The sequence below is a fragment of the Musa acuminata genome, chromosome BXJ1-4 (genome assembly GCF_036884655.1).
Source record: "Musa acuminata AAA Group cultivar baxijiao chromosome BXJ1-4, Cavendish_Baxijiao_AAA, whole genome shotgun sequence".
NCBI classification, from domain to species: Eukaryota; Viridiplantae; Streptophyta; class Magnoliopsida; order Zingiberales; family Musaceae; genus Musa; species Musa acuminata.
The window spans coordinates 2,061,230-2,088,835 of record NC_088330.1 but is presented as its reverse complement, the minus strand read 5'-3'; the positions used below and the strand labels follow the sequence as shown (position 1 = coordinate 2,088,835).

The 27,606-nt window shown below is 35.2% G+C and overlaps 1 protein-coding gene across 4 annotated transcripts; it reads left to right on the top strand.

The window, feature by feature from the left end:
- Positions 1–191: 191 nt before the first annotated feature.
- On the top strand, positions 192–27,330 carry LOC135584862 (kinesin-like protein KIN-7I). 4 transcript variants are annotated; one of them, XM_065155892.1, is made up of 33 exons: positions 193–421; positions 534–623; positions 792–910; positions 1,783–1,896; positions 1,987–2,068; positions 2,172–2,239; positions 2,323–2,397; positions 2,540–2,685; positions 2,764–2,866; positions 7,204–7,284; positions 8,043–8,111; positions 8,207–8,266; positions 8,352–8,513; positions 10,190–10,327; positions 10,486–10,734; positions 10,805–10,867; positions 10,949–11,122; positions 11,198–11,302; positions 14,989–15,054; positions 15,267–15,416; positions 16,196–16,309; positions 16,397–16,483; positions 16,555–16,758; positions 16,864–17,031; positions 18,196–18,402; positions 18,504–18,593; positions 18,683–18,820; positions 20,690–20,787; positions 25,361–25,439; positions 25,530–25,670; positions 26,525–26,617; positions 26,722–26,793; positions 26,962–27,330. In XM_065155892.1, exons 1-33 carry the CDS (start codon positions 298–300, stop codon positions 27,181–27,183), a joined length of 3,951 nt encoding a protein of 1,316 aa, XP_065011964.1. In that variant the 5' UTR covers positions 193–297; the 3' UTR covers positions 27,184–27,330. The 4 variants fall into 4 exon arrangements, with proteins under 4 accessions (XP_065011977.1, XP_065011964.1, XP_065011970.1 ...); XM_065155898.1 differs by having other exon boundaries at positions 194–421; positions 10,190–10,246; positions 10,946–11,122; XM_065155885.1 differs by having other exon boundaries at positions 194–421; positions 10,946–11,122.
- Positions 27,331–27,606: the final 276 nt, after the last annotated feature.

The window sequence follows — 27,606 nt, the reverse complement described above, 5'->3', positions numbered from 1 at the left end:
GCATTTTAGATCCAACAAGGTCTACGGATCGGGTAAGACTCCCGGGTCGATCCGATCGTGTGGTCTTTGACCGTTCATCCATGTGATGTTATTTCGGATCCCCGCTCGGATCCGACATGATCAGTACTCGGAGCCGTATCCCTTCCGTTCGATTCTCTTCACCTGCCCTGCTTTCGCTTGGGCGGGAAACTGAATCCCTTTCGCGACCTCATTCGCTGTCTTCCCCTTGCTCAGACTTCTCCGCTCCCCCAAGCAAATTTGGAGTCTTCCCTTTCTTCTTAGTTTCTTGGGCAGCCGATGGAGAGGATATACGTGGCGGTAAGGGCGAGGCCGCTCTCCCCGGAGGAGTCTAAGAGCAACCCCTGGAGGATCTCCGGCAACTCTCTCTACCTCCCCAGCCAGTCCACCAAGTTCGAATTCGGTCGGTATCGCCTCCCGTACCCCTCCTCGTCTTGGTTTGATGCGTACTGTGTCTCTTTCCTTGAAACCCTAACCTCCGCGACCGCTTGCTTGGTTGCTTGACGGTGAGGCAGACAGGATCTTCGGGGAAGACTGCAAGACGGTCGACGTCTACGAGGCTCGCACTAAAGAGATCGTTGCATCTGCCGTTAGCGGGTTTAACGGTGCGACAAAATCCCTGCTTACGCTTTGTTGTTCCATCTTTAGTTCTCTGTGACCGTGTTTTAGATTTCTTTTCTGGTGAATGTTGGTTCATGTTAATACGCATACCATGCAGGGTTCAGTTCGCGGGTTCAACATATGTTTGATTCTTCTCTCTGTGACCCTATCAGGTACAGTTTTCGCATATGGACAAACTAATAGTGGTAAGACGCATACTATGCGGGGTTCAGTTGCTGAACCGGGAATTATTCCTCTTGCTGTGCATGATTTATTCCTGAGTATCCAAGAGGTAACTGTCACTCTTCCTCTCTATTTTTTGTTTATGATTTTGGTGTTCCTTGATACGTGTTACATGTATGCATAAATATGCATCATCCTATGTATATTAGTGGATTGATTTTGCTTCCCCTTCTACCTTCCTGATGGTAGTAACAAGGTTCTCATTTCGAAGCAGATTTTGCTGCAGGTGTATTTTCTGTTCTTCCTATATTGCCAAGTGAAATGAAAATAGAAGTTCATAAGACATCATAATTTTATTTTTATTATCAAATTTCCTACTTAATCCATGAAGTGCTCCTTTAAGGATCTGACTTTTTATTTGTCAAGTTTAGGAATTTTATTTGCTCATCATAAGGTCAAAAGGAAATTCAATTCTTAGTGTTATAATTTTTTTCACTTGTCTGCATCAGATTGGACCCTCATTATTGGCCAAAATATGTGATACAACATTGTGAATTTTATTGGTGTTTCTTTGTGGAATTGCTCTTAATTTGTCAAAAATGTTTGAGCTCGTAACATTCTTCACATTATCTGACTTTGATTTTGTGTATGTATATTGTCAATTTTACTTTTTTTGGTTAATCACATAGAGACACTGAAGCTGGTAACAGTGCTGGCTAAGTCATTAATGCCCAACCTGATTTTCATTTTGACATCTTCTAAATTATCTTTCATGTAGTCTGGCTTTCAATCTTCAGACCTTTGTGCTTTTACACTTATCTTCTTGATTTCTTACATAGAACTGAAGTGAGTTCTTGTTTATAATGAAAGTAACATGAAGCATCAACCTTATCTCATGCATCACCATACCGGGTGATACTAAGGATAGTTGTTTAGTTAAGATTAGTGATTCATTTTTCTGAAATTTAATTGCATTCTTAGGATATAGATAGAGAATTCCTTGTTCGCATGTCTTACATGGAAATATATAATGAGGAAATCAATGATTTGTTGGCTCCGGAGCATCGCAAATTGCAAATTCATGAGAACCTTGAGGTATTGTTAACTAAATTACTCTCCCTCATTTGATTGATTTGTTCGTTTTCCATTTCTTTTTTCTTCTCATCTTTAATCATGTTTGTGAAGAGAGGTATATATGTTGCTGGATTGAGAGAAGAAATCGTTACCTGTGCTGAACAGGTCCTTGATTTGATGGAGTTTGGAGAATGTAATGATTCCTTTGATTCTTGTTTCATTTTGTGCAGATTGATTTTTTAAAAAGTATTTGAAACTATTAGAAGAATGAACTTGTTCTTTATGTTATATTGCAGCTCATCGCCATATTGGAGAGACAAACATGAATCTTCACAGCAGTAGGTCGCATACTATATTTCGCATGGTACATTTATCTTCATTTGGTTCGTTTTGATGCATGAAAATTTGTTTGTCGGCTCTTTTATACACTTTTGATTGCACATACAGATTGTTGAGAGTAGGGAAAGAATTGAAGATGGGAACATGGTTGATTCATGTGATGCAGTTCGTGTATCAGTTCTTGTATGCAAAATTTGCCAAAATCCTTTACCACAACATGTCCTATTTGCTTATTATCATCTTTTCTTCTTTTCCTTTTCTTGCTTCAGTAATTATCTTAGTCATCTACTTTCTGATATTATTAGAATGTTTTTAAATTTTGTAGAATTTAGTGGACTTAGCTGGCTCGGAACGTGCAGCCAAGACAGGTGCAGAAGGTATGCGCCTGAAAGAGGGTTCTCATATTAACAAAAGTCTAATGACACTTGGTACTGTTATAAAAAAACTAAGTGAAGGTGCAGAGGGCCAAGGGTGAGTTGTTATTCTTTGCTGTATGGTTATTGCTTTACATATAGGTAGATACTGATCCCTACTGTTAAAGTGTTGTAGGATTCATGTTCCATATCGGGACAGTAAGCTCACTCGAATCTTACAACCTGCACTTGGAGGTAATGCAAATACTGCAATTATCTGCAACATCACACTGGCACAGGTGATCCACTATTTTGCAACATTAGTTTTTAAAACTGGCCCAGTTTTAGTCTTATAAATTGCTTTGTATTCTGACCTTTTAAGCTTTTGTCTTAACATCTACCCAACTACATTTAACAGTCCTATCTCACTCAGTATTATGTGATGGTAAACCAACTTGTTAAATTAGTGTATTCTATGCATAATGCAGTAAAAATATTGGCCAGATCAAAGGGCTTATAGTTATCTCTTACGTGGTTTAGTGGATATAATGAAGATAAGCGAGAGCATGATTCTGAACATGAATGGATGCATTTAAGAATTTTGAAGATACACAACTTATACAATGAGCCTATTTTTGAAAATTAATTTGAATGATATTAAAGATGCAATTAGAAGTTGCAATGGTGGTATGAAGTTGGCTGAAGAGAAAGTTTCTAGAATGAATTGAAGACTGGGGGTTTACAATCTAAAATTTATTGGGCACGTAAGAATATGTAGTAAATATATTTGACAACACTTTTTGTAACAATAGTATTTTCTTCATCATGTTGCTTAACTTATTCATGAAGAGGAGGATGCTAATATAGTTACTTTAATAGTAAAAAGGAATGACTAGAGATGGTTGTCATTTCCTTTGAAGATCTTAAGTTTGTTCACTCAAATTCATTGACGTCACCAAATTAATTAAGTCACTTTTGGCTTGTTCCTGTGAAATAGGTGAAAGTGTAAGTTTGGTGTCAATCATAATTACATGTCTGGTACACCCATAAAATTGATTTTGAGCATACTTCATCTTTTTCTCAAGAGTTGAGGCACATAAACACTTTCTTGTTATAGCATCTGCTCTACTTAGTGGGTTGGACAATATTTATGGGATGTTTTTGGGGTTTATAATTAATAAATTAATGAGGATGTGTTAATAAGGGAGGGCACGGTCAATGAGCATCATAAGCATCTAAGTGTGAATTGATTTTAAGCATACTTCCTATTTGTCTCAAGAGTTGAGGCACATAATCACTTTCTTGTTATACTTGACAGTACTGTATATCGTGTGATAGTACATCGGTACATACCAACAATTCCATAACTTAGTTTAAAAATTAGCCAAAATTAAAATTAAATAAGAATAAAATATGTCAAGTCATAAATGAATTGAAATCCTAGGCTATAACGATTGAGAATTAAAATTCTTTTCTTTAAATAGATCCATGGAACTTTATGACATCGTCCTCCATCGAAGATTGCTTTCATTGATCTTGTATCAATGTTGGATTAGATGTAAACTCTAAGATTTGAGCAAGAGAAATTATTGAGATAACATTAATATATAATTGCTTTTATCACCATACTCAATGCAGGACTCCATGGTCTAGTGAATCGATGTCCTCGATCCTTTGAAGTTTATGTCGATTTGGTAAGTTTGTCGGATCCAATCTTGAAGTTGCTCACATGCTCCCACGACATATTATTTTTTTGAACCATGCACCATTGATGCATCAATGTGGTAATAAGCAACACATCCTAAGGGCTTCTTGGGTGGTATGTAGGGATGAAGAGGTTGGAGTGCACTGGAATTGTGGCTATCTTCACTAATAGCTCCTCTGTAGCATAAGAATGATTAAGCTCAAAAAAAATAACAACTATCTCCATAGATCCATTGGCCATGAGATCCTCAATATTATAAAAGCTCCATAATCTAAAGGTTGTGACTTGTGAATATGACGAGCTCCTACTAGTGTCGACATCGTAGAGTTTCAGCTTTTTTCTTATCAAGTTAATGATTGGAAGGTTCTTCTTATCTCTATATGAATCCTGGTGCATTTTACGATATTGGAAAATCCACCAGCAATATGTTGCTTAAGACTGGTTATTCCTTCACCTTGATAGATGTAGTGTGGTGTGATACCTAATTGTTGCCATGGGGTCATTTTCATGCAAAAAGAAAAAAGTTAATAGAATAAGCTACTTCTAATTACCCCTAATTTAATTTTAATCTATGTCAAAGAAGGCCCAAATTAGCTCTAGTTAGCATTTCATCCAATGTTAATGCAAGAATAAACCCTTAGTGAACCAATAATTTCATAATCAAGCAACAATAAAAATGTTATGATTAGCCTTAGATTATCCTTAGTAACCCCTAAATGGGTCTAAAAGTAAGAAAATGACCCTAATTAGCTCTAGTTAGTCTTTAATTGCATTAAATGCAAGAATCAACACTTAGTCCAATAATTTCATAATTAAACAGCAAAAAGCATGCGATAATTAGCCCTAAATAGTCCAAATGTAAGAGAAAGATCTTAATTTCATCTTAATTTAATTGTGATTATTCTTAATCATGCAATAATAAGCTTCTAATTAGCTGTAATACATGTAGAATGAGCTATAAAATCCTTGAACAAGTCGAAACATGGTGTAATATACTTCAATTCCTTAATTACCAGTTATCAGACCTTAATCATGTTTAATCTACCTAACCATATATTAATCAGCCTCTAATTACCCATTAATCATGATAGGATACACTCGTTAATCATGCTAATTTCTCTTAAATACCTTTAGTTGGGTATTAATTAATCATTAGTCCCTAATCAATAAAATTTATCAATATTCTTTATGATAAAGAGAAACATATGAAGTAGAAAAATACCTTCAATTGAAAATAAATTTCATTGTGTTTTGAGTTAGAATTTTTTTATCCAAAACGACCTCCACTAGTCACCAAGCTGGATGATTAAACACATAAGCCTCTAAGTTGAGAGAAAGAGTGAGAATAAGAGTGAGTGAGAGTGTGTGAAAGAGGGGGTAAGACCATTAGGGACTGAAATGGTAAATTTCAGCTCAGTACCGGTCGAAACAGTCGGGTAATGGTCAAATTTCAACTGTACTGGGTGGTATGTGAGGTGTCTCAACAGGTATGCCTCACAAATCCAGTTTATCAGACTGGTATGTCCATGTTCTGCATATTTTAGTTGGGATAAGGCACTGTGTTGATCCTGTCAAGTGATAAGTGCTAACATGAGATTGATGTTAAAAGAATACGTTCAAATCACTTGACTGTAAGAACATTGGTGCATGAAGGTGTGAGGTGCTTTTGCAGCTTTGTGTGACCATTTAATGAGTGAAATTATGAAACGTAAATGTGGTTTGCATATTTATGGGCAATAGATATGGAAAGATTACTAAAAGAGTATACAAAAATGATTATCGTTGGATGAACTTACAGTACTTTAGATGGGTAGGGACAGGGTAATGCATCATGGAGTACTTTCTCCCATGCAAGTGTAAGAGATGAAGCCATTTTTACAATGTTTTAAAGAATTTATGGAGATATTGGCATGTGCAACAGTGGAGGAAGCATGTCAGCTCCATACTAAGGAGTGATTTGACATGTGGTGAATGAATTAAAATATAGGGGAGGCAAACTTCAAGCCTAGTGTGAGATATTTGTTATTTGGAGGGTGCTTGACATGAGGATATCCATCAAATAGAATGGCTGAGAAACAGGTTTAGATCATACTCAGTGCCTGCTGTAAATTCGGAAAGAATTGTCATGAATTTTATTATTGTCTAATGGAGCTTTTCTGGTACATATAAACATTGGCAAAGCCTAATTTAACTGGATCAGTTACGAATACTTTTTGACATAAATCAAATCAATGTTATTGACCTAATTCTTGACTTGGTATCACATTGGAAGCAAATACAGATTTGTTTACCTTGTATCACTTTCATCTGGTAATGGAATCAGGTTAATGTGCAAAAGATATATAGGCATTGGTGATATAACAAAGCCACCATGTCAAAACAAACACATTTAATATGATCATCTTCTCATAACATGATATATATGACCCATCATTTACACACTTTTTTTAGACTTTCATTTGAATCTTGAACAAACTAAGACGACTTATGGAAAGAGACTTTCATTTATGAAAATATTGTAATTCCGTAAAATTATATCTAATGACACGTATAAAACTCTCCAGGTTATAATCTTAATCACTTGAAAACTTCCTAAACCCAATGAATCCTGAATATGACTATTTAGCATCAGTGGACTCAAAATAGGACTCTACAATACTATAAAAGAAGAAATTATAGTGATGAAGTTTAGACAAATATGTTCAAAAATATAGCAATTCAAATATAGACTGCAATTTGACTCATTTTAGCCTAATTAAGATCCAAATAGACTCACCTGAGACTCGGCTACAGTTTGTCCTGTGTGATGCACATAAGATTTATCTACACATTAAACATCATAGCTCAGATAACTTTTCTTTTCATTTGCTTTTCTAGGTTGTCTCCAATTTGTGGCATCTTTCTTTATTAATAGGATTCCCTTGGTGGCAGGTTCATGCAGATGAGACAAAAAGCAGTCTTCAGTTTTCAAGCCGAGCATTGCGTGTCACCAATTGTGCATGCGTAAATGAGGTCTCTTTCTTACTGAATTTTCTATTTCTCTCTATTATCCTAGGTTTTATATAGTGCTTATAGATTTAGCTTTCTGTATTATCTTAAGATAACTTTCTTTTCTTCAGCATGAAGAATTCTGAACTCTGAAGGATGAGACATAGTCTTTTTTGCTACAAATTTTAGCAAAATAGTAAAAACATGAGGCCACACCCAACACATTTCATAGACAATTCTTAAAGTTAAAATAGTAAATTAACAAATCCATAATAGAATAGTGTTAGGTCTTATACAGAGAATATCATGATAACCACAACCACCTTTGTCTGCTTGACTGGTGCTCTATATCTATAGCCAAAAGTTTTAATAGTTTCTTACTTTCTTACTGCTATCCAATTTAAGAGAGAAGTCCTAATGCAACCTTTACGGCTTTACCGCATGCTTTCTTTCTCACGTCCCCTCCTATTTGCATCTGCTTTGACTTTCACACATCATATTTTTGGTGTGTATACTGCTCTTAGGTTCATTTACTATTTATATTTATTTGAGGAAAAAAATTGACTTATAAATCTGCAAAAAAATCATGGTAAGAGAAGTTTAAAGAAGTCAATCAAATGTCTCTTTATTCCTCTTAATTTAATAATTCTTGCAACCAGTTGCTTCTTTTGTTTTGCAAACCACATTAAATCTGTTCACGCCTATTTCACAAATTTTCTTTGTCTTGCTAGTAATGTGTGTGAAACTATTGGTTGCTTGTCCTTGTCCCACTTCATTGACAGATCTTAACGGATGCTGCCTTGTTAAGACGTCAAAGGAAAGAAATCGAAGAACTTCGGTCAAAACTCCTGGTTCGTCTTTATTTGGTGATATTATCATTATATATATGTAGTTTACTTGATTCAACTACATCCTCTTTTTCCCTTTTCCTTTTTGGGTGTTGTAGAGCTCTCACTCGGAGCATTGGGAGGAAGAAATCCTGAACCTGCGAAACACGCTGTTACAGGTTCATTTCAGTCCCCATCTTTCCTATTTGGTACTCAGGTTTGCTTTTGGACTTATTATATATATATGAGGCACATGGCTTTTAGAGTGAGCTTGAGAAGGAGAGAATACAATTAGAGCTAGAAGAGGAAAAGAAAGCTAAAGCTCATCGTGAGAAGAGATTGATAGAGCAAGCACAGAAAATTGCTAACCTTAGCTCATTGGTATTATGTTCTGAAAGGGAAGATAAGAGTACATATCTCTGTAAGGTTAGTACTTCTCTGCTCTTTGAATATCGAAGTACATTTTGTCGTTGCGTAATTTGAGAACATGGTTATAATATCAAAGCACAATATCATTCTGTGATTCAAATCCATTGAACATGGTTATCTTTTGTATATCATTCTTTATTCAGCTGTGCTGACTTCTTTTTTTCGCTTCTTAGATTAATTTTGTGATTTGTTTACCAAATGCTTTTCTTGGAAAAGCTAGAGAGATATCTGCTTACTGGTAGAGGATAAATGAAAAGCAGTACAAGCTGAGTTATTATTATTCTAGGTTGCCTATTTTTTCAAATCATGAAGTTCGTGTGCAATTAATATTTGCCATAATTGTTTTACCATATAACAATTTTTTGCTTGCATTTATCTATACAAGTCATTTGAACTTTCATGTTTTGTCTAATTTTGCTTCAGCATATCTTGCTTTAGACATTTTCACTAGATGCTGGGAAGAAAAAAGATATTGCTTGTAATATAGGTAGAGGAATTATACTGAAGTGATCAACATTTATATTGCCCAAGAAAGGAACTGTCAGGTTGAGACAGAGGGGAAGATAAATATGCTCACACCAGTCTCTCTCTTATTTTTGTTCTTGTGATTATGAAAGGTCAGGCATCAATCAACAGGCTTTATAATTGTTAAGGAAGGGTTAAGATTTTCATGCTAGTTCTTGTCTATTAAATTATTTGGGGCATGATATAACTGTAAGTTGCCACTCTATATGCACATCACGCTTATTGTATGTACATGTTGTTTGAGTATGGTGCGGCCTGGAATGATTACCAATGGGCTTGTAAATTCTGGTAATCTGGACTGATGTAACAATGTTTTGGTTTCTCATTGCATTAGGGGGGTACTTCCAAACTGTCATTTGTTGTGGATCTAGTTGATTTTGTAGATGAGTTATCTTTCATATTATTTGATTATGAACTTCTCTTGACCTCTTGAGAAATTTCTATAAGAAATATCATTAACTAGCTTGAAAAGCTCTTCTAGGCAAGGAATGCAATACCGTACTGTACCGGTGTTTCGAGGTTGACTCGATATGGTATGGTACCAGCGTATCGAGCGGTACATCAGGGCATACCAAACGGTACACAAGGGCTTACCGAGCGATTTCCTCTTACTATAGCACTGTAGCACTGCTACAGTATAACACTATAACACTGTAGCACGGTCTGTCCGCGTACCGGTATGTCGTCGGACCGGTACGTATCACCCATATCGGGCGGTACCATTCGAAATTGCATACCATGCTTCTAGGTGCCTTTACCCTTATGGTTTTTTGGTTTCTAATAGAACAAAATTTTACAGTTGAATTTCCAGATGTATTTGATGTATTTGGTATTTTGAGAAGATTCAATTACGGAATCTTGGTTTACTAAATTGCAAGTTTTTTCACTCTATTCATTTCATATTAGTTTTAGAGAATGATCTCTCAGGTGAGATGGATCTTCTTTGAAGGGATTGACTTGCTACTGAAACATTTTTCATTTATCAAGCATTATATATTATTGTTTATTTTAGCTACAGTTTAGCTGCTTAATTCTATTGGTATCTTGTTAAATTTCTTTTGTTTATTCTTTGTTTATGTTTTCTGTATGATGTCATACTTGTTCCATCTAGTTAAATATCTTACCTAGATATTCGTTTTCATTTATAGAATAAAAGAAGGGTGACATGGTGCCCAGTACCTTCTTCTCGTAAATGTGTGGATGAGGTAAACCTTGAACTTGATCCCACTAGTGTAGCTCTAAGATCGTGTTTATCAAGTCAAAGTCTTGTGGTATATGCTGATAAGGTAAAACTTGATTCGATCCCACTTACGTAACTTTTCAATCATGTTTACAGTTTAAAGTCGTGGTATACTATTACTAGTTTAATTAGAGATTGGTATGTCTGTATAAACCCAATACCAAAAATTTAGCCTAATAAATATCATCAACACTACAAATTCAGGTACATGTTCCAGATTCAGCAGCTGGTGAGCACACCAGGCATGATTCTGATATTGGTTTACCAATTCCTTTTGAAGAATTAATGCAAGAAATTGAAACTTCTGTGGGTAACATGAATCGTGATGCCTTCATGCCTGATAATATGGAGAACGGTTGTGATGTCAAGGACTTAACTTTTCCTGATGCACATGCCTTGTTGCATGTTACAGATAGGAGAAAAATCCATTCCAAAACCACTGGCTCTTTTCGGGTACTGATGTGCTTCTATATTGCTTATTTTGACGTAATGATATGGCAGTTAATTTCATATATTATTTCAGTCAGGCAGTGAATCAGCAGAAGACAATAGCTTTTATGAAGATCAGATCATAGAATATTATCCTGTAGGTTCTCGTTCTCTAAGCTTGTTACTACATATTTTGTGTCTGTTTTTACTGAAGAATATTATTATTTCTTTTCAGAAGAATGTTCTGGAGATTGAATCTGGAAGCATACATAATAAGTTCTCTGATAACACTCCTAGGTGTGCAAGCACTATCTCATCTAATGGTGAAATAAATGGTAGGTCTTGTGGGCGTAAAAGCTTGACCGAGAGGGAGTCAGAGGCAATTATTGTCATCAAACAACTCGAGGATCAGGTCCTTTATTAGTCATGCATGTAATATATCTATATTTTAAACTGAAATCACTAGGGTATATGTAAATTAATGCAGATAAAAGCACTAGAAATTGAGAAGGCTACAGTTCAGAGGAACTTGGATGATGTTCTTGATATGGCAACTGAACAGAATGCTTCTTTCAAGGAGAAGTATGAAAAGGTAATTTGGTGAATACATTTGGAATCCATCTTTTATGTTGCTCTGATCTTTCCAGTTGACAATGGTTTAGTTAAAGTGCCTCTTAGAGAATATGTCACTGCTTTTTTTCTGTGCATCTAGGCAATCATGCTTTGATTATAACTTAGCCTAATGTTGGATTGTAACCAATGGGTCATATATTGTCCTGTCTTGTCACCAATCATAGATTATAGTAGGCCTGGTGGTGAAGAAAAACATTTCATCTTGATACATGGATCCTTTCTATGATTCTTGTGCATGCAATTTAAGCATCAACTAGCTTTAAGAAATTTTTTGTCCTGTTTTGTATCTTGCAATCAAGCTTTTATATTACGAAGAATGTGTTGTATCCTTCAACCATGCTATTGCCTTTTATCTTAGGGAACAGAATCAGTTCATAAAATGAACCTTGTTTTTTTAACAATGACATTGACTTTTTGCATCCTGGAAAATTGATTTTTCCCATGAACTTGCTCTTATGACATTCCAAAGTACCTTGGAATTCATGGTATCCATTGAGTTGTTGGTTCACCTACCACTAGACCAGAGCTTGTTGTGGATCAGGCACTCGTGTGATAGATCAGGCCATGCATTCATGTACCTAAAACACCAAAAACATCCAAGTAAGCCTTACAGAGACGAGAAGCTAATTGCTTTCTATCTGTTTAGCATTGTCCACAACATACAACATTACAACATAATGAAGCACCATGTTTTTTGGAGATCCAATTCTATGGGATTAAATTTTTTTGTGTACGATAGAACTGACTAAAGAATCAAGTTTTAGTTTCTCTATTAGCCTTTAGGATTGCTTAGGTACACTATAAAGATAGTGACTTACAGGAGGCGAACTGTTTAAAGAGGTTATCATGCAGAGTGGTCTAATACTTCAAACAGCTGGTGTGCAGATGGACATAGACTGAAAATTTTGATTCATAAATCCAATGGATCAAGGTTCTTGTTGTATGAGTCAGGTTGATTTGAGTTGATTCACAGGATTCCTTTTGGGATTTCAGGCCAATTCCCCAATACCTAAAACTTCTCTTTGTTGCCTAGAATACAAAAATGATCTCAAGTTGTTAGTCTAAAACAAACAGAAATGTTTGAATGCTATTTGGAAGACATACTGAATATACTTTACCTGCAAGAGCTATGATTTTTGTATATATTTCTTTCCCTAGAATGTTTAGGCATCCAATTTCTTTGAAATATTGTGTATCTGTTGCATCTTTGTCTTTTGAGTACATTATAAAGTTGACAGTGCCTAATTGTTAGTTGAAATAAAAGCACAGTAACATAATATGGGTTTAGGCTCAATGAAAACTTTGAGGTTGATGAGGTTACATGTTTACACTGGGTTGACGTGGTGTCAAAAGGGAAAGCTGCCACTTATATGTAAATTTCTCTCTTCTGATATGCATATTGAACTAAATAACAGGCTTTGTTATGTTTCATTCTTTTTTTTTAAAATAATCTTAGTTTTTTTGTGTCTGACAGATATTTTTGCTAAATTTTGTTATAAAATGCTTTAGTTACATTTCCTTGGAAGATTTATCTTTGAAATCTAAGAGTAAAAATTGACAATAGGTTCGAGTTTTTCCAAGAATCATAGAAATAGGTGGCAACATCTGTTTTTTATCTCAGTGGTGATTGGGCAAGTCCACAACCATTCACTCTTCTTCAAGTAATCTATGATATGAATAATAAATTTGAAAGTAAATGTTAATTTCTAGAGTCATGAAGATAAAAAAAAATTATTGTCATAAAAAATTCTCTCTCATTCTCCATGATATTTTAACCCTCCCCCTTGAAAGAAGGGCAGTTTAATTGGTTTTTTGTGTTACTTCAAACCTTCTTCACTTCTTCCTTTGTTCTTTTTCATTACCTTCATTGCTGGAGACCTCTGTAAGAGAGACTTTTTCCCCCAATACTTCTGTCAAAACAAAAAAGTGATGGCTTCATGGCCTCTTGCACAATCAGATTTCACTAACAAAATAACTGTGAGGTTCTTAAAATTCTTTGAATGTATATTTCTGTTTAGTTTTGCTATCTCATATTAATTTGTTACATAGTAGCTTAAAAGACTTGTGATGCCTAAAAATATGAAAACAAAAAACATGCAAATTATTAGTTGTCCAAGATAGTACAACAGTAACAACTACAAGCTATAAAGTGTGGGGTTGGCCACATGGATCTTTCTTCATCGAACTTTATGAGGGAATATCTCAAATACAATTAGGAGTAAAATTTCTTTTTATCATTTGCAGTAAAGTCTTCTAGGTCTCTATCGACTTCTTTGTGTGCCATTAATTCTGTTTTGACTTATAATGCCTAACTACAATATCTTTAGGTTTTCTTTAAACCAAGGTTCGCAATTGTATGTATCCATATTGTACCAGTTAGTGCACCGATTGGTATATATCTGTGTATCGAGTGTCAGTAGGTCCCAAGTTAAAATGAAAAGCTAAAAAGGCTGAAAAATAAAATAATAGAGACTACTTGGTACTGTGTAATGCCGACCTTGCACTAGTCGTACCAAGCAAACCATGGTTCGTAATTTCGTGTATCGATTAGGGCTTGGGCTGGTTAGGTACCGATTCATACCAGTGTATCTAGATGGTACATACCAAGTTTTGAAAAAAAAGAAGCCTAAAAAGATTGAAAGAATAAAAAATAAAAATTGTTCGGTACTCAGCATTTACTGATTGACTACTCGATTTATACTGGCCCGTGTACCAATAACCTGTAGGACTACAAAAGATCGTCTTGTGCCATACTAGATGGTATTCCAAACCTTGCTTTGAACATATTTTATTATCTGGCGGTGCTACAGCTAATTTTTGTGACTGAAAACAAATTTTGTTTTTTTGTTTGAGTAATTTGCATATTCGCCTCAGTAGGTTCATCTACATTAATTTTTTTGTACACGATGTTTATTAACCACCCAACAATTCCATCCATCAGGCATGCTTAGCATTATAGCTATCATTAAATCTTTCTCTTCATATAAGGGGCACATCATGATTACACAAACCTTTAGTGTGCTTTCTATTTTAATCATCTTGCATTTGCTGTATGAATAATGACCATCAATTTTTCTTCTTGTTGAATGGTAGATTGTAGCGAAAACTGTTATTTATATGAACTTTTTGTTCCTTCTTTTTATTGCACCTTTAGTTGTTTCATTACTGCTAAATTTTCATTTTACATATTCAATTTATGACCTATTTAATCTAAAATTAATTGATATGAATTTGCTTATATGCACATAAAATATAGATATTCTGAAAAGGCAGATTGAACTACTGATTCTCTTGATGTCAACAAAATACAGTAATATTATCTAATGATAAATAACTGTTGATGGATTTTGTAATATTTTAAAAGAAAATCTATGATAGCAGTTTATCAAATCATTTCTCTTGAATGAAATATATCAAATCAATAACAAATTTAAACAGTGTGGTTAGAGTTTAGTTTTTTTATGCTGTGATATACTTTGGCTTGATCCTGTTTAACTATTAAGTTGAGACCGATGATGCATGTGTGAATAACGTATCACTGCTAATCATTTGGGCACATTTTGGAAAATTGCATTGATACAATTATTAAGGAAAATAGTCTATTTACATTGATTATCATCATTTGTTTTTTTGATTTGACTGTAGTTACATCAAGAGGTTTTACTTGCACGTGAGGAGGCTAGAGTATCTCATGAACGACTTTATCCAGCGGTATGGATGAAACAGTTACAGTAACACCTTATGAGGCGCAATTATTTGGAGTATTTCTAGTCTCATTCCAGTTCTTCAGCTTGTTCTATTGTTTTTTCTTTTTGTGTTCAATTTTTGGATGTAAATGTAGTTCATTATATCCAGTTTAAATACTAAACAGGATAGATGTATCTACTTTCCCAATTGAATCAAGCTATGTTGGCATGTTTCAGGAAGTTAAGTTTGACTTATCTGTTAGGATGTCAATGGAAGTCCAAGACTTAACTGTACAAGTCGAACATTCCAAGAACTTTGTGGACAATACTGTGTCTATAATTAAAGATATATTCAACAACTATTCCGTCTTAGCAGATATATTTCTGGTAAGATTCCTGCTGTTTTTTCATAGCATTCTTAATTTGATATATGTATTTTTTTTGTGTGTGTTTCTTTTTCGTGTATGTGCTGGAATGTGAGAAGTAATATCAATTAGCAGGTATTATTTCTGAAATCTTTTAAGTGACATACAATAATTACTGGTTATGTTTTTTTATTAATATGGTTCAAATCATTGAGAATTTTATAAATAAAAAAAGAGTGATTATCTGAAAAGAATTGCCCGGTAGGGTAACTTTGAGGGTTTGTAGTGGTGATAACAGAGTTGATGTGTTAACTTACCATGGTTAGCTTTACCGGTTCGTACCGGTGTACCGATCAACTGTTGATACGATATATATCAAGCTATACTGAACTATACCAAGTGCACCGACACATGGCACATGGCACATGGGACATACCGATGTACCGCCCATATCGGTCCCCTGTCGTGCCGGTGTGTACCACCCATACTGAATGGTATGCTGCAATACGACGAACCTTGTAACTTACTATCACTTGTGGCTGCATTTCTCTTTCCCAAATCAACTTTTCTAGCCTCTGGCTTCAGTTTCTATGGATGCCAATAATCTGAGTATAATGTAGTTTAGATGAGTAAACCTAACTGCGTTCCATTTTTTTGTTTTTGTTGCATCCAGTAACCGATTGCTTTAACCTTTGTTTCTTATTTTCTTTAACCATATTTTTTTATGCCTCAAAACTTATTCTGTTGGTAAGCAGTCCATTCTTTGCTCACAATTCTCTTGTTGCATTGTTTATATGCCAGGAACTCAAGTCATTTGCTCAGGAAGATATTTCTCAGCTCAAATCTATAATCACTGGGCTTAGTCAAATGGAAAGATGTATTGTGAAGAGAAGTTATGAACTTGAGCAAGAAAATGTTAGTTTCTAGAATTATATTTTTAGTACAACTTTGGATTTTGAAATTGAAAGCTTACTTGGATGCTGTGATGTACTTCAATTGTAGAATATTCTCCGCAAGCAATCTGTTGATTATCAGAGTCAAGTTCAGCAGCTTATGGCTGAAGTGGGTAATCGGGAGAAAGCTATAAATGTAAGTCTTTGCTTTGTCATCATCCTCAATCTTCCATTAGGAATATTGCTGAAACTTGTCAATTGTGGTAGGAGCTTGGTCTTCAACATGATCTGGAGAAGGATGAACTCCTGTCTCAAGTCCTTAGTCTTAAAAAAGAAGTATCATGCTTGTCATCCTCTTCCTTAATCAGAGAAAAGGAAACCATGAGAAAGGAACTTGATAAATTGAAGGCAAAGTTGAAAGATACAGATTCCAAGCTTAAGAATGCTGTTCAGGACAAGATAAAACTTGAGGTTTTCATTTTTAAATCTGAATTGTTTTTATTTATCCTTGTCATTGATATGCTTGTTCTGTGGCCTATTTGACCTACAAATGTAACTTTTCAAAATTCTGTTTAGAGTGAAAAAGCACAGGCTGAGCGGGAGATAAAACGCTTGCAAAGTCAAAATGTTGTTCTTGAACGTGATATGTGGAAGCGTGATTCACTCACTGTTAGGAGGCATGAACCCAAATTAGGTGATTTTAGCCGACAAAAGAGTGTCAATGTGGTTGAGCAAACTCTTCAGGTGAACTTTTCTATATGAGATTATCTTAGTTCTTTTTTGTGTCATAGAGGTCTTAGATCCTCTCTATAGGAAACTTCTCTTCTTATTTTCTTGTTAACTTAAAATTGCTACTGGATCTCAATGTTTTTAGCATGTAATTTAGGTTGTTAAAATCATGATGGATCAAACTTAAAAGTATTCATTGCTTCAACACGAATGCTATCATGCTAAACTTGTTATTGATTTGTGAATTTTTTTCACAACTCATGAGGGTTAGAAGAGTGAGAACTTTGTCCATGTGCATTTTATTTCTGTTTTAAATTCTCCTTCCAATTAATGAATAAGTTCGCCACCACTATTGAAGGAGGAAATGATTAATTTGGCCTTAGAATGAATATATTTACCAATTAATAGTTTAAACTTCCAGTGGCAGCAAAAGATCCCAAAAAGTTGAGACATTATGACTTGTTATTGTTGTTGTTGTCGTTATAGTTAAAATTGATTTTCTTTCCGTTGTTACACCAAGGTTTCATTTTTGGATATCAAACCCATGCCCCTCCATGACAAGATTGTTATGAGTTTGGTCCAGTCCAGTGTACGAACACATCTGAATGTACCTGCGTTATATTTTTTTGATTCTAAGCAATCACCACTTTTGTCCTCCAAGCCTCTTTTCAATGAGCTATAAATTTTATTGACTAGACCGACATAATTCCCTCTTGTATACCTTTATATTGATTCAGAAATAGTGGATCTCACATTTCATTGCATTTTTTCTATCCGAAAACTGCATCGTTCCATTAAAGGTTATCCCTACTGTGTGGATGATGGACTCTCGCTTCCTGTCAGTGTTCTTATGCAGACTTTATAAATACCTCTGCATTTATCGACGTGGCTTCTGTTCACGAAGAACTTGTTGGTTACCATATTACAACAGCAAGTCTCGTTGATCAATAATGCTCCCAGGTGCATTTTATCAAAATAATGGACAGAATATAATGGCTACACTTTAGATGCTTCTAAGTGTACATGAATTCTCTGATAAGAGTTATTTTTTTTATATTGATTGCCACCATTTGTTTGGTGGGTTGTCAATAGTAGTCCTTACCTTTTAAACGAGTCTTGGTTTTTTGTTGCATAAACCTTACTAGTCTGCTGTTTTGGTTTTCCCTTTTGTGCATTTAGGAAGACTACCAAAAGCTTGAGCTCTGTGCTTTTGATATGGAAGCTGAGATCTCTTCTCTGAAGGAGGCTTTGATAAGTGCATTTGGTGAAAAAGAAGAAGCGCTTGCCAGGAATGAATTTTTAAATTCAGAAGTAGAGGCTCTTTCTGACAAATTGCTTACTGCAGATTCTGAGATAAAGTCACTGAAGGAGGAGGTTGCAGCCATGGTGTGCCCGTCTTTAAAAGATTTTTGTGGAAAGATTTGTCTACTTGACCTTTTCTTCATCTGCTATTCTCTGCAAATATTTGATATAATTTACTGCTGCAGGCAGAGAGATTGGTTGAGTCTGAATCATTTTCTAAAGAATTGGAATCCTCCATCAATTCTCTTTCAAGAGAAAAAGAAGAGATGGGATTGGTAATCAATCTTCTGTAAGTTAGGTTTGCATCATAGTGTTAATATATGATTAAAATGAATCTAAAATCTTTTGTTCAATTTGTATGCAGCAATTTACTGATGCCCTTCTTGAGATGGAGGCAGAAAAATCATTATGGTCAGTTAACGAGAAAGCTTTATTTGAGGCCAATGCAAAAATGAAAATACAGAATGATGAGATACTTAAGTTATCCGAAGATTTGCTAGAGGTATTATCTGGTATAGAAGTGATACCATAGTTCTTTCAGACCTTTGTTATCCTATCCTACTAGATGCTTTCATGTGTTAATGATAGCACTTAGCGATTAATGTTATTTCTTTTGGGAACAATTAGGAAAAAGTGATCTTTGGTTTAAAGTGAATGACTTACAGAAGGGATGTATTAGTTCACTTGTTTAAAACAACTACATAGCAAATTTGGTTTGCAGAACCTATAATCTATTACAGAAAGAGATGTATTCGTTCACTTGTTTAAGATAACTAGATAGCAAAATTGGTATGCAGAACCTACATTCTAGAGGCTTGATTGTAAAATACAAGTTGCCTATTTATGGTTATTGATTTTTTTTGTATATGAACAACTTGCTTAAAATGTTCCTCTTGCATCAAAAGATTGCTGGTTAGCCTACCAGCCTTAGGGTCTAATGCAGAAAACAAACTAGAGGCTTTAAGTTTGATAGCATATGAGAATTGTATGAGTCTATTTTGGTTCATTGGCTGAAACAATTCGTGCCACAATTGTTTTGCGGGCTTGTTTTTTAGCGGAGATTCGTCATATGTGTGAAAGATCATTGAAAGCATTTGACCAAGATTTTGCTTGTCTTTGGTTTCGGAAGACTGAAACTAGGGTGATTTAGTTGAGTGGCAATTTGGACTGTAACAAATCAACTAGCAAAATGTGGATGAATATCCATTCTAGTTTTCTAGAGATATCATTTGCTGATATACTAGAAATAGAGGAAGTTGGACCTGGTGCTGCTGCCGTGGTGTTGTTTGCTTAACCATATATTGCAAGGGTTTGTCAGCAAAAGGTTGAATTTCTTTATGCACCTTCCAAAGAAACAAGGGCTGTTCAAGTACCTCTTTCTAGCACCTAGTATAGTGTTTGAAAGTGATCATCTAAATTTTGTTGACAACTATGAATATTTGTGACGGCTTAAGCTTTCCATATGCATTATCTGATTACCCCATATTTATTTTCTGAAGATGTTTAAAAATGTATGTTTGTCCAATTGATTGGTAAAAGTCATCTACCATGGGTTGTAGTTACTATACTAAAATTCTTTTACCGAAGTACTTGTTTGAAACATATGTTCTAAATATATTGATTGGGAGTGTTTTTTTTTTTTGCATCAATGTTATTTACGCCTTCTGTGTATGGATGGCCCCTAGCAACTGATTGGACATGTACTGGTTGCCACATATGATGTTAGCATGCTAAAACAGAGAAATTCTTGGTTGTATGTAAAATATGACACTTAAGCACTGTCACATGTTAAATGTCCATTTCGTGTGAAAAAATAATCATGCTATTTAATATATTTTCTAAATCATATTTTTGATCAGAAACATGGATTCTCATTTATATTATGGGGACATCACCAATACCTTTCTGGCATGATACTATCCAATTATTTTGCCTATCAGCAGAACAATGTGTTGGCTGGCTCATGCCATAACTGATGGTGCCATTTGTTGGTAGTTGGTACCTTGCGCACAAATTGACACAGTGCATATGACAACTTTGCTGGTATTAAATGCTTCAACTCATGTTGATCATCTTGATAATGCATGATCTGGAGAACTTAATGGTTTAAACACAGGAACTAATTTTATTGTATAATAAATATTGATTTATTGTTAAAAAGTGCCTTTTTAAAGTCATAATCAAACTAGTTTCACTATTTAAGTTTTTGAATATTTGTGCTGTATATACATTTGGTTCTACTGGCTTCTTACGCCTGTTATGATCATTCTGATCCTTGTTTTTTCTATCTTTTAACAGAGTTGTTTGCTTGACTAAAGCATAATAGATAATATACTCGTATAATTGAATGCGAGTTGCTTTTCTGTAACAGACAAAGCGTGACATGGATTCATATAGAGAACAATGTAAGGAACTAAGGGAGAGGTTGATTTTTCTTGAGGAAAATGCACAAGAAGAGAAAGAATGCAGGTTAGTTTGCTTCTAACTTTTGAAAGAATGAAGCTGATTTTGGTTGGTCATATCAACATGGCAATTTCACTATAATCACATGCACATATATGTTGTCTTTACATTGCTGATAGGTGTAAGGAAACTTAGTGGCAATCTATTTGTAGTTGGAGGCAAGGTTCGCCGAACCGTACCGTACCGGCGTTTCGACGCTGGCTCGGTACGGTACGGTACGGCATACCGAGCGGTATACCGAGGTGTACCGCTCGGTACACCTGATTTCACCGATTTATCCCTCCGAAAATACCTGAAAATTAAAAAAAAGTTAGGATAGAGTTTTCAAGTTACAAATAAATATAGTAATAGTATAAGTTTAGTAAAATCAATGTAAATTTGGTAAAAATAGCATCACATATCTTTTTCGGGCTTTGAGGTAGTCTTGTTCGAGGTTCGTATTTCAGCTCGTTATAGATTAAAATATCTATAGAAAAATCAGTTGAATTGTTAGACTATTTTGTTACAATATAAACTCTAAAATTCAAATGAATTAAAATATTAAATAATCATATATCTAGATATACCTGATTGTTAATTCTACCACCAAAACGAATGACGGGCCTCCACGGGTGGTGGATCGGGGTCCTCGATCCGATACATATCAATATGATACGTTTGTTGGACCCAATCATGAAATTAATCCCATGACATAGTGTATTGATACACCGTATGTCATTGATGCATCAATGTGGTACTGATCGTAGATTGATCGTCATAAATCATATTTGTCCGAGGCAGCTCTTGAGGCATATATTGGTGTTGTTCTGTATCATGCTGTTGCTCAGAGAAGGATGACCAACTATCACCATACTGTTGTTGCCCATATGATTCTTCATAATACGATGGCTGTGAATACGATGAGTCTCTTTCTGTGTCTATATCATGTATGCTCTGTCGCATTTGTTCATATTCATCCACTGCCTTCCCCTTCCCCTTCTCCTTTCCCTTCCGCGCATAAACTTAACCAGTACCTTGTCGAGTTCCATGATCTGAATCTTGAGTGGCATGTGTAAAATATTGCTCCTCAGTCCATTCACCACCCTCAAGTTGTGCAGACGAGACCAACGACTGCTCGGTATCACCGCCATCATCTGTTGAGGCACTGCTGTCCGTGTTGCTGTCATGTCTCTGGACCGAACGAGAAAGAGAATGTGATTGTGAAGGTGTCTCGTCGCCCGACTCGATTCTTTCTAACGATGCAACTGATGCTATTGCCTTTCCCTTTGCCTTTGCACGTTGGGCGAACGAGTGTGACCGTTGGGTATCGGTAGTTCCTCGAGCAGTTTGACTCATACCTCTTGATTAGAAAGTTCTTCCTCTTAATCTTCCCAAATTTACCTCGATTGAATTCACAAATCGTTGTTTTATAGAGTTTATGAGAGAAAAGAAATGTTTGAGAGAGAGTTTAAGAGTGTATAATGAAATAGGGGAGAGAAGATTAGTTTAAATAGGAGGAGAAATGGCTCCAACGGTCAATTTGACCGTTGGAGCACTGTAGCACTGCTACAGTGTGGTAACGGTCAAAATCGACCGTTACCGAATGGTACCGGGCGGTAACGGTCGAAATTTCGACTGTTATCGCCCGATACAGGCTTTTTTTGGTGTACCGCCCGGTAGAGGGCGATCCGCATACCGGTCGCGATTTCGACCGTTACCGCCCGATACCACTCGGTAACGGTCGAAATTTCGACCGTTACCGCCCGATACCACTCGGTAACGGTCGAAATTTCGACCGTTACCGCCCGATACAGGCTTTTTTTGGTGTACCGCCCGATAGAGGGCGGTCCGCGTACCGGTCGCCTCTCGGACCGGTACGTACCGCCCGTACCGGGCGGTACACATCGGTATGGCGAACCTTGGTTGGAGGTAACTGCTCTTGCCTAAGATTATGAAAGAAAGGACCATTGTTGCCATATGGCATAATTTTTGTTTGCTCCCCTAGTGTTCAAGCAAAGGATTGCCATTTTGCATACTGGACCATATCAGTCCCGGTCGGATTGCTATTTATTGATCCGTACCGGTGTGTACCAACACATGGTGCATCGTACCAATGTTTTGAAGAAGAAAAAGGAGAGGATGACATAGTGGAGGAAGAGAAGGAGAAAGAAAGAGGAAGGAAGAAAGGAGGTGGTGGAGGAAGAGAAAGAGAAAGGAAGATCAGGAAGCGGCAAAGGAAGAGGAGGAAGGTGAGGATGCGGTGGAGGATGATTAGGAGGAAGAGGAGGAAGTGTACGTTCACACAGTGGGCAGCAATGGGCGGTTGTACAAGAAGAAATGAGGGCTGGCTCACATTCGGGCCTAAGAGGGCTCAAAATGTGAGTGTTAATGTTTGTTTTGTATTTTTTTTAATATTTCGGACTGGACGGTTCATGCCCAAACTAGTACATATCATCATTTCGTATCGATCTAGCTGAAATGTCACTCAATGGTGCTAGTTGTATTTCAAATTTGTGGATAGTTAAATAAAATAACAAATTGATTTGTTGTAAATACACATTTCACAAATGATCTTTTAAGATTTGATCTTCAAGCTGATATTATGCTTTTCTTGTGCAATAATTAATATTTCTGAGCCATGCACATCAACAATGAGATAAGTTTTCATTAATTTTCTTGTTGAAACAATTTTGCATTCTATTCCTAAAAGTCACAATCCTGACTTGTGAATCAGAACATTTATGAAAAATAGATAATTTTATGATGGCCTAATTGGAGTTTGGCAAGGAACAAATTTGATGTGCTTGCCCTACCATAATAATAAATTGTTGCATTGGCAGAAAATGGTGTTTCCAGCATGACTAGTGCCATTATTCTGAAATATTTGTCTTGACATCCAGGGGCATATGGCTAATTATGATGACTTTTTTTGTTGGTGGTGATTAGTAGGCAGGTAGGCAAAAAAGGAGAATCAGTAAGTTCGCTTTGAAAATCTAAATTTGGTGAGCATAAATTGGAGAATAGCTTGTTAATTACTGTAAAAGTAACATAATTGCAACTGCTAGTATATCTACTTGGTGGACATTGTAATACCCTAGTTGAGTCCCACATTAGAAATAATAAAAATAATTTGTTTTTAAAGGTGTAATAGGAATGTTACATTAATTTGGATCAAAGCATTTTAGATTAGTAATTAGACTCAACAAGTTGATGAGTATGTTATCTTTGAAGTCATATTGTAACAAATAATGTTAGAGTCGGTATTGAATATGATGAGATGTTCGAGGAAGAAATGACTACCATGGATAGGGCCACGCATCATGTCATGGAGTCATCATTTGGCTGGGTCTTCTACTAGGTTTTGATTCTGTGTTATGTTCAATTAACGAGGATATTACAAGTAGAGAAGATTGTGCTGTCCCCAATTTAGGTCAAAGATTTAATTTAGTCTATATGAGCTTCATGTACTAACATTAACTTGGTTAAGTAGTTTTAGGATTGCAGGCTGCACAAGTTTTTAGTTACCCATCAAGTCAGGTCATAGTAAATCTTTCAAACTTCATGTTCATGTCACTGAGGATTGGATTATGAAGAAAAATCAGAAACAAAGAAAAGGTTGAGCGTTAAGGAAATGTAGTTGTTGAATTTCACGAACAAGATTGCATTAGTCATTATTGTACCATGACCAAATCAGATTGGATGAAGGAATATATTGTTTTTGCCTATTTGTCTGAGGTAGACATTTAGGATTGTAGATGATATAAATGTGATACAAAAGGAGAGGCGTGATCGTCCAAATATGCTCTTTACTAAATTAACAAAATAGGAATTTTTAATCCTAGAGCGGAAAAGCTAGGATAGAAGTGTCATAGAAAGAAAAATATAGAATAAAAATTGAAAGAAATACCCCCAAGAGAGCGAAAAGAGAAATCACAGTTCACCAGACCTAAAGAAGCACCATTTTTTTTCATTAAAAATTCATCATGTGTTCTTCATTCACTCAAAACAAGTCATGCAAAAATAAAAGGACTAACTCTTCCGAAAGGAAAATAAATAAATTTATATTATTAAAATGTCACCAGGTCTTCAATTTTGCGTTTTACATTATTTGTGCTTTTGATATGGTCTTCTTCCTTTCTGACTCTTGAGTACAAGAAACTTAGACACATTCTAAAAGTGTAAAATTTTGTCTTGAAATGATTACAAATTCTGGTCATTTTATAACTGAATAATAATTAAAGTAGACTTCAATTATTGTCTTCTAAAGTAGATGTAAAAATTTATTGTGAAAATAAAAAATACTTTGGCCTCATCGGCATTTAACAAGCTACATGCCAAAAACAGAAAAGGATTTTTGACGTAATATTTGTCAAGTTACCAATATCACAGGTTGACATTATTCAAGTTTCATGGTTAACATTGTTTTTAAAGTCGTTACCTTTGGTACTTCTTTTGTTCGTGAAAAGTCTTGGTTACAGTAAATATTCAATTATACTTGTTTGTTGAATCAATTAGATTTTTAGTGAAGTTCATATGGGTATTCAGCAAAGTTATGAACTGCTTTTTTATACTTTCTCCTGTGAAATTTTTTCTTGTACAGCATGGCAAAATCTTTGGAAATCACTCAACTAAGGAATGAGCTTAAGCAAAACATGGCTGACATTGTTGAATGGAATGATGTGAGTTCCATGCTTTTCAAATTGAGTCTTTTCAAGTTTGCAAGCACATATACCATTTGAAAGAGAGAGCCAATGTTATTGAACAACCAGGTGAAGTCAAGCTTTGAGGCACTATCATCAGAATGCCAACATACTTCTGAAATATTGCCAAAATTGCGGGAGTATTTGATCTTCCTTTCTAGAGAAGGGAATGATCCATCTTCTCAGGTCATGAACGGTGATCAAGTATTGGTATGTTAAGTTTATACCATGTGTCATTTATAACCCATACCAAGTAGCTTACAATTTCTTTTTCATTGTGAATAACCTACTAAGAAGAGCTAAGGTGGGGTTGGCATTGTTCAATTTTTTCATATTTAAGAAATACAAAATAAAAAATGACATGGCAACAACAATCCATAATTTCCTAACTATCTATGGTGGACCACATGATCTTTTGTTGCCATTGAGTCTAGTGAAAAGTTATATCCTTACTCAAATTAATTAAGAGTATCTAAATCTTGATGTATAGTTTCTAGTAGTCATATATTACTAATACTAATTATCTTACCCCTTTTAATTAAAACATCTGTAGGTCTCCTTAGCACATGTTTATACCATTTTAAATAATGTTTTCTCATTCTATATTATGTCGAAATTACACCTAATTATTCACAAATGAAACAAAATAAAAAAAATATATTTATATTTTTATTAAAAATTTTGTTTGGTGATTATCACTGGATAGTTTTATTTGGATGATATGGTTTACAGTCTCCATATATTTTATGGTTTATCTTGAAATTTTTTTTCCCATCAGAAACATTTGTTGTTTTAATATGCAATTGGTCTGTAAAAATTATTAGAAAGTTTCTACTTCTGAAATTTAAAAAAATTATAATAACTTTTAAAAACCACTAATAAAAATAAGGATAATGTACATGGTTGTTTCAACTTTCAAGTATATAAAATATTTTTAGTTTTTTAAACAGAATAAAACAAACAATAAGTGATGCCAAAGCAGCCCGAGTTTGTGGCTGCTTATCCTATGCTTGCTTATGCTTAAAACTTGGTGATGCTTTGCATAATGTTGCCTTGTCTTGCAGAATCTTAAAGATCAGCTCCTCATAGTGACAAAAGAAAGAGATGATTTGCTTTCTAAAAATGGAGAGCTAAAGACAGCTTTATTTGAATCAGAGGTCCAAAAGAAACAATCCCATAACATGATGAGCCCCCTTACCTTTTAGCATGGGACATGGACTCTTTTTGAGTATTTATGCAACTTTACCTGCTTTCTCTGCAGATATTGAAGGCCAAAACTGATTCAGATGAGTTGGCTAAAAGGATCTCCAATATGGAAGTCAAGATGCATAGTGTAGGTGAAACATGATATTATTTTTGTTTTTAGTAGTCACATACAAAAAAGAAGCTAGATTCATGTGGATATATCTTTCAATTTTGTTTGTTGTATTATCAATAAAGATAAAAGAGGACTTGAGCTTTTAGGTGGTTGTCTGTCACCTTTTGATAATTGTGCATACAGGATAATTTAAGCTTCAACAAGGAGAGAACAAAGCTCAGGATGCAGCTTCGCTCATTGCAGGCGACATTAGATGCTTACCGTGGTCGATACACAGAGGTGGTGGACGAGATGACTCTCATGAACAAAAAATACGAAGAAGCATCAACCAAACTAAAGAAGCAACTTGCTCAATATGGAGTTGAAATACTTAGCTTGAAGAAGCAGCTTGCCTCAAAAGAATGAGCTCGGTCAGACTTGAAGTAGCACAGGGTTCCTATTTGATTCAAATGTAGAGACATTTGCATGGTGAATGCAACAGTTTATTCACTTTGTACCTGATCAGCTATCTAGATTCAGAAGAATCATATTTAGGAGGATCCTGCATGTAGATTCACTTTGTTATCTTGCATATGGATTCACTTCGATTGAACTCATATTACCTTGTTAAGCAAGTAAAGAGTTGCAGAGTAAAACTGCAACTTCCTGTAAAATTCTCTGGTCATGAATGGTGAGGAAAAATTAATCTGCACTCAAGGCAAATAGTTGCACAAGTATAAGGTGGTGCAGAATAATAATCGGTTGACAATGGGTTATGTTGGAATCCATCTTTTATGTTGCTCTGATCTTTCCAGTCGACAATGGTTTGGTTACAGTACCTCTTAGAGG